This window comes from Salvia splendens, chromosome 2 (genome assembly GCF_004379255.2).
Source record: "Salvia splendens isolate huo1 chromosome 2, SspV2, whole genome shotgun sequence".
Taxonomy (NCBI): Eukaryota; Viridiplantae; Streptophyta; class Magnoliopsida; order Lamiales; family Lamiaceae; genus Salvia; species Salvia splendens.
Window position 1 is genome coordinate 24,187,403 of NC_056033.1, and position 7,855 is coordinate 24,195,257.

Consider the following 7,855-nt stretch of genomic DNA (forward strand, 5'->3'; position numbering starts at 1 on the left):
TAGAAATTATTTGTTAAAAAAACATATTACAGGAGAAAGAAAAGAAAATCCCACAAAATTAAAATATGAGAGAGTGTGTGTGTGAGCAAATGTGAGCATATTCAGACAAATAAAAGTCTTGCATCAAATACAAGTGCAAAAAATAAAAGTATCAGATACGCGGTGGAGGAGGAGGATGGTGGACGGACGATTTTGTTTTCTGTAAGGGCATCCACAGTGGGACGGATTGTCTCGGCGGACATCCCCGACGGACTTCCCAAAACCACCTTCTGCCACGTCATAAGGACGTCCCACTGCACTGCCACGTCATAAGGACATCCCACTACACAATGGCGGACATCCCGATAGACATCCCACAATAATAAAAATTCACAAATTCACCAAATTAAACAATTTTTAGAATTAATCAATTTACAGAATTAAATAAAAAAGTACATTTCAACAAAAAAAAGTCTAAACAAATTACATTCTAAATATCAACGACGGCCCTTCCGCGTCAATATCTTTTCAAGAATATCATTCTGGAGTCGAATATGAGCTTGTCGTTGGCGCATGTCGGCAATTGCACGGACTCGATCGGCCTTTTCATAGGGTATCCCCTTACGTACATTGGCGGTAGCCACGTCGTGGCTTGGACCAGCAACATCAACATCATCATTGGCCCAATAAGTCAGTGCTGGGCTTTCATCTTCGACAATCATGTTGTGCATAATAATACATGCGTACATGATATCAGCGATGCTGTCAATATACCACAGTCGTGATGGGCCCTTCACTGCCGCTCATCGACCCTGGAGCACACCAAATGCCGGTTCTACATCCTTGCGGGCTGCCTCCTAACGACCCGCAAAATAGACCTTCGTTTCTTTTATGGGGTATCTGATCGTCTTCACAAAGACGGGCCACATAGGGTATATCACATCCGCCAAATAATAGCCCATGTTGTGCTGGTTGCCGTTGGCGACGAAATTGACGGCCGGACCAACACCCATACACTGGTCGTTGAAAATGGGCGATGACTGCAGGACATTGATGTCGTTGTTTGACCAGGCTACTCCAAAATAAGCATGTCAAATCCACAGCCGGTAGTCAGCTATCTCTTCAAGGATCATAGTGGGATTCTTGCCCTTGAAACCGGTAGTGTACACTCCTTTCCAGGCGACGGGGCAGTTCTTCCACTCCCAATGTATACAATCTATGCTGCCCAACATTCCCAGAAACCCGTGCTAACTCCCGTGCATATCCATCAGAGCCTGGCAATCTTCGGGGGTAGGCATCCGAAGATACCTATCCCCGAATATCTCCCTAACGCACTCACAAAAATACTTCAGACAATCGCGGGCAATCGTCTCACCGATGTGGAGGTACTCATCGAACATATCGGCCGCACCTCCGTATGCCATCTGCCTGATTGCGGCAGTGCACTTCTGTATGGGCGTGTGACCGGGTTTACCAACCGCATCCTCCCTCATCCTGAAATACTCGTATCGACGCTCTAAAGCGCTCACGATACGCAGAAATAGCGGATGATGCATCCTAAAACGTCGCCGGAACATGTTCTCCCCAAACCGCGGTTCCGGAGCGAAGTAGTCCTCATGCAACCGACGGTGTGCAGCGATGTGGTCCCGGAGTACTATAGTTCGACGATGGATAGGTCGAGGTACCGCCGGCTGCTGCAAGGCCGCTTATATCGCGCGCTTTATCTCCCTGGACGTAACAGCCCGCAACTGTTCTCTAATTCGCCGACGTACGTCATCAGAAATTCCACGACTACCACCCGCACCACTACCACTACCACTACCACTAACCATTCTGGATATATAAAAGAAACGTAGAGAGAGAAACTCGTTAAAACAAGTGGTGCGAATTAAATGAAGTTCAACGAGCCGTATATATATATAGTTTTTTTTTAATGAAAAATCGGGATGTCCGTTGGGACGTCCATCGAGAACCCACAACGGCGGACGTCACGACGGACGTCTTCGGAATGCGACGGAACTCCGGTGTCCGCAGCGGACGTCCGTATCCGTCCCTCCCTCGCCTAATGGCGGACGTCCGGCATGCCGGTCGGACGTCCGCCGGGACGGCCACCGTTGTGGATGCTCTAAGCGTGAATTTTTATTTTGTTTTCAGAATTTTAGAAAAGTTAGGGTGTGTTCAGTTTTGTGGATATAGCAAAAATTGAGTGTAACGGAAAACATACGCGTTAGATAAGAAAACATATAAAGAGTAAATGTCAAAACTGGTCCTGAACATATGTCAATTTTATGATTTTGGTCCTAGATCTTTTGAATTTTTATATTCTGAACATTTCAACTCAGATCACAATCAGTCTCACACTAACTGTTCCGTCTATATTTAACGGTCAACTGTATTAAACCCGATTTTGATCCTTCATATGCTCCATCAAAATCCGGGTGACTGAGAATGCAGCTGAGCAGTTGCGTCCCTCTCAGCGCATTCGTCAGCGGCATATGCCCCTCCGGCGGCCCCTCCTCCATCTCCCACATAAACTCCGCCGGAAAGCTCCTGTAATTGTAATGCTCCACCTCTGAGCTCTCTAGCTTCTTCATCCACCCCACCTTGATGAAGAACGTCGTGAAATCCCCATTCAATTTCTTCCAGATCCTCCGCTGCACGCTGTAACCGAACTTCCCGTCGTTGTGCTGCCGCCACAGCGCGTCGATTTCCCTGAGCGCCTCGCCGGCGGCGCGTCTCCTCATCGGCCTGCCGAAGGTCTTTTCCGCGAGGTGCTGCCGGAGGAGGTATAGTGAGGTTGAGTATTTTGACGGAGAAGATGATGTGTCAAAATCGGTTTTAATACCGTTGACCGTTAAATATAGACGAAACAATTAGTGTAGGACCGATTGTGATCCGAGTTGAAATGTTCAGAATGCAAAAATTCAAAAGATAAAATTTAGGACCAAAATCGTAAAATTGGCATATGTTCAGGACCAGTTTAGCCTTTACTCACATATAAATATATCATAAACGCATTTTTGAGTTGATATCTTAAATACTAAACACACGAATTGATTAACCAATATTTGGGCTCCACGAATCTCAATTCTCACTAGAATTAAATCCATGCATTTCTAATAAAGCAAAGTGAACAAGCCCTTATTTTGGTCGAACAATTAAAGAATTGAGATTTAAATTAGGTGGATAATTCTGTCAATTTATAAATATAGTGAGGGAAATAGTATGAAAAAAGAATAGAAAAAAATATGTAAAAATCTCTTATCGTAAAAAAATTCGTATGGCATGATTCCAAATTTTAAAAGGCCAACAAAATTAATCCCAAATTTTGAAAGGTAATTTAATATCTTTTTCTAAAATCTCTCGTTAATTTTGGAGTAAAGGAGGCGACGAAGTTGGGGCTTTCTCAATTTGGGGGAGAAGAGGCGACTCGTGAATGAGGAGACTCATTCTCCCCTTTTTTTGTCGTGGGATATGATTGTGCCACTAAAATTTTGAAATAATTAAGTTTTGGGCTTGGCTGACTTAATTTAGAATTGGGCCTCTCTTTTTGAGTTTTGGCCAGATTAATTAATTAGCTTGGAGGATTATTTTAATAATTATAATTGGGCAGGAATCCTAATTAGTCATGGGGTTTTATTTATTTTAAACCCGAAATAATTAATTTGAAGAAATTAATTACATAAAGTTATCGTGTGCTTAATTAAATCTTGGGATTTAATCCTACATTTCGAAAAAAATATGAGGAGCCAAAGGAGTTCGTGGGCGCAGGCAATGCCTCGGGTTGCCGCCGAATAATAAAAAATACTCAAATCTATTTTATTAAATATTATTTTGGCAATTGTTCACTGAGTACATCAAGTACTTAGCCTTGCATGTGTTTTAAAAATATGCAGGTTGAGGAATGACAAGTCATGGTGGGTGTTGAGTGAAGCCTTTGAAGTGTACTTGTTGTTTTGTACCAAATGAGTCGTGTATTCACACATGCCGTCAATCTTTCTATCGAATGCTTCCGCTAAGACTTTATTATTTTGTATAATGTTGCTTTTGCTCTAAGATACATTAAACTCAAATTTTGTCCAAGTATGATTTCACTTCAATTTCCATTTCTTACCCGCTTCTTACATCCTCCTCTAGTCGTGATCAAATGTTCTTTCTATCCTTACAAACGGCTGACGTGACAGAGTGGTTCAAAGCTTAAGATCTTTCAAGCTCTGTATTCGAATGTCTTTTTTCAATCTTGGTCTAGATTTGTATCCTCAGACAAAACACATTCAAATGCGAAAGGCTCAACGCCCGATACATCATGCTCAACCACGAAAAAATGTATGATTTGTTTTTCAAATGAGAAAGATGAATATGGTTTGATGAGGTTGAGAAAAATGAGACTTTTGAGTTTTTGAGAAAATGTTTGAAGTTGAATAGTGTTCAGTGATAATGACTTTAAGTCAAAATCTTTTTCGGACATTGGGAGGTACAAGGGGGAAAATATTCGTGTGTTAGAAATATTTGAAAAAGGTGAATTTTAAAAATGAACATTAACACTTCTTGCGAGATATTGAAGTGGATGTGCGAATGTGAAATATAACGATATAGCCTCGAATATGTGCTTATGCCTGCAAAGATAGAAGGCTTAAGAGGGAGTCTGGTCCAAACACTTGAACAATTGTTGTGAATTGACAACTTATTTAACCTCTTTCCTAACCGATGGTTGAAAGAATGCTATAAGTTGGGGCTATAACCCCTAATTTTCCGAACATAAGAGGAAAGGGAAGTCTAGTGTTAGAATGAAGGCGATGGATAGACCCGTGATGCTCGACTTCCATTTCCTCTGTTTGGCAAATTAGGGGTTAGCCTCAACTTATAAGCATTCGTTCAACCATCGCTTAGGAAAAAGGTTAATAAGTTGTTAATTCACAACTATTGTTCAATTGTTCGGACCAGACTACCTCTTAAGCCTTCTATCTTCGCAGGCATAGATAGGCACGTATTCGAGTCTATATCATTATATTTCACATTCGAGTCAAACGAACTAGGCATCGGCAACAATCTCAACATCAATACAGCAGAGTGAAGAATTTTCTCAAAGGATGGAACAGAGAGGTTTTTGGGAACATCTTCGAGAGGCTGAGGGAGGCAGAGGAGGCAGTTACCGTTGCGCAGGCGGCTTACGACGGGGATCCCACGGGAGCCCATAGGAGTGAGCTCAGCCGATGCACCGCTCTCTATGTACTCTGCACTAGGATGGAGGAGGATTTCTGGAAGCAGAAGGCTGCCATTCGGTGGGCGACAGAAGGCGAAAGAAATTCCAAATTCTTCCATGGGTGGGTGCGACAGAAGCGGGTGAAGTCACGGATTCACGCCATTCAGGCAGGAGGACAGACTCTCACGTCAGAGGACGATATCAGACAGTCGGCGGTAGGTTTCTTTCAGCAGCTGCTCACGACAGACGTTGAGCAGTTGGAGCAGCCGGACCTTGATCTCTTGAGCAGCCTTCCAGACTCAGTGGACCGCGAGGGCCTCTGTGCAGTCCCGGACTCAGATGAGGTGAGAGCGACGGTCTTTGGCATCAGTGGAGACAGCGCCTCTGGACCGGATGGTTTCTCGTCCCTGTTCTTCCAGCACTGTTGGGACATCGTTGGAGCAGAGGTGGTGGCAGCAGTGGAGGACTTCTTCTTGGGGGCCCCTATGCCCCGCAGCTTCACAGCCACGACCATCATACTCCTACCGAAGAAGGCAAGCCCGGCGAACTGGGCGGAGTACAGGCCGATTAGCCTTTGCAATGTGACCAACAAGATCATCACCAAGATCTTGACATCGCGTTTGGCGCTACTGCTTCCTCTAGTATTGGCGCCGAACCAGAGCGGTTTTGTCAAGGGTCGCTTGCTTAGTGATAATGTGCTCCTGGCTCAGGAATTGATTCATGATATCAGCAGGTCGCTCATTCAGAAGGCTAACTCCCCTAATCTGGCCCTCAAGCTAGATATGGCGAAGGCCTATGATCGAGTGCAGTGGCCTTTCCTCCTCATGGTGCTTGAGAGGATGGGATTCCCGCCGGGGTGGGTGAGTATGGTCAGGAGATGTATCTCTTCGTGCTGGTTCTCTGTGCTTGTGAACGGGGCTTCGGCAGGTTTCTTCCACTCTACGAGGGGACTTCGCCAGGGGGATCCGTTATCACCGTCTTTGTTCGTGCTTGCTGCAGATTATCTGTCGAGGAGCTTGGACAGGCTTGTGGCCACACATCCTGATATGGAGTATAGATGTGCTCGACGCGCGCCGGCCATATCCCATCTGTCTTATGCCGACGACATTGTCATATTTGTTAGGGCACATAGACAGTCCGTGGAGAGGCTGGTACACTGTCTTGACCACTATTCTGCCGTGTCGGGCCAGATGGTGAACAAGGGAAAGAGTCACTTCTATCTCTTTCAGAAGTTCGATTCTTGGGCGGCTGAGGTGGCAGAGGTGAGTGGATTCCAGCAGGGATTCCTCCCTTTCACTTACCTGGGAGTGCCTATCTATAAGGGGGGGCTGAAGGCCGACTACCTTTTAGATATCCGACAGAAGATGGTGGACCGGATTCACAGCTGGTCCCACAGACATCTCTCTCTTGGAGGTCGCCTTGCTCTAATCAAGAGCACCCTTGTCACTATCCCTCTTCACATCTTCCAGGTTCTGAAGCCGTTTGAGTACTGGATGAGGGACTTGGAGCAGATCTTGGCCAGGTTCTTTTGGGGCACGGTTGGGGAGCAGAGGAAGATTCACTGGGTTAGCTGGAAGAAGAAGATTTGCTTGCCGTTGGATGAGGGAGGCCTTGGCATCCGTCGTTTTCGTGAGCTCGTCAAAGCTTTCAGCATCAAGCTCTGGTGGAGATTTCTCGCGCAGGATTCACTATGGGCGCAGTTCACCATGCGCAAGTATTGTTTCCATGCTGGTCGTGCCTTCATTTCTCCTTACTCTGTGCATGATAGTCCTATATGGCATCGTCTCACGGACATTAGGGGTCAGGTTCATGGTCTCATTAGGTGGTCCCTCGGCGAAGGGCGGATTAGTTTCTGGGATGACGTGTGGGTCGGGGATCTCCCCCTTAGGACCTATTGTCTGCCTGGGACTAATCTTCCTGCCGCGGAGGTCTCTAGGTTTTGGCGTGATCATACTTGGCATGTTGATAAACTGCATGATTATTTGGCTTTGTATGGTGTGCCTTTGCATGTGTTGGATCTTATCAGGGCTGTTCCGATTGAGGTGGGCAGGCGGGATGTGATGCGATGGAGCCTCACTGGCGATGGCGAGTTCTCGACGGCCTCAGCTTGGGAGCTCGTTCGGACACGGTCCCCTAGACATTTCGGACTTCGCATGGTTTGGAATGCTGGGCTGACCCCGATCATTTCTATTTTCATCTGGCGCCTCCTCCTCCAGAGGGTCCCTGTTGAGTGCTATGTTCAGACCCGCGGTATCTCTCTCGCATCCAAGTGTCTGTGTTGTGTCTCTTCTTTTTCAGTCGAGTCTTTTCAGCATTTGTTTGTGTCGAGTCCGTTGGCGAGATCTGTTTGGGACTACTTCGATGGCTGGTTCCCTTATATTAGCACACACATTCACACGTGCACTGATATTGCACTTAGATTAGGTTTTTGGTGGAGGTCCTCTCACAGGGCTCCCACCTTGCACATCAGTTTTACCATTCCTTGCTTGGTATATTGGTTCATTTGGACGGAGAGGAATAGCTGCAAGCACCGCGGCGTTTCTTTTCGTTCTTCCCATGTTATTTGGCAGGTGATTCGGCATTTGCGGATTCTTGTGGCGGCGGGTGTGCTAGTCCCCCTTCATTGGCGCGGTTGCACCCCGACTGTCGACTTCATGCCTTCAGTTCCTCCTC

General features: G+C 46.0%; 1 protein-coding gene across 1 annotated transcript; it reads right to left on the bottom strand.

The window, feature by feature from the left end:
* Nucleotides 1-2,339: 2,339 nt before the first annotated feature.
* LOC121776822 (tetrapyrrole-binding protein, chloroplastic-like) lies at nucleotides 2,340-2,723 on the bottom strand. The gene has a single exon (XM_042173986.1). It carries the CDS (start codon nucleotides 2,721-2,723, stop codon nucleotides 2,340-2,342), a length of 384 nt encoding a protein of 127 aa, XP_042029920.1.
* Nucleotides 2,724-7,855: the final 5,132 nt, after the last annotated feature.

Coding starts and splice junctions, on each gene's coding strand:
- LOC121776822 (XM_042173986.1), bottom strand. CDS start 2,723: ATGAGGAGACGCGCCGCCGGCGAGGCGCTCAGGGAAATCGACGCGCTG.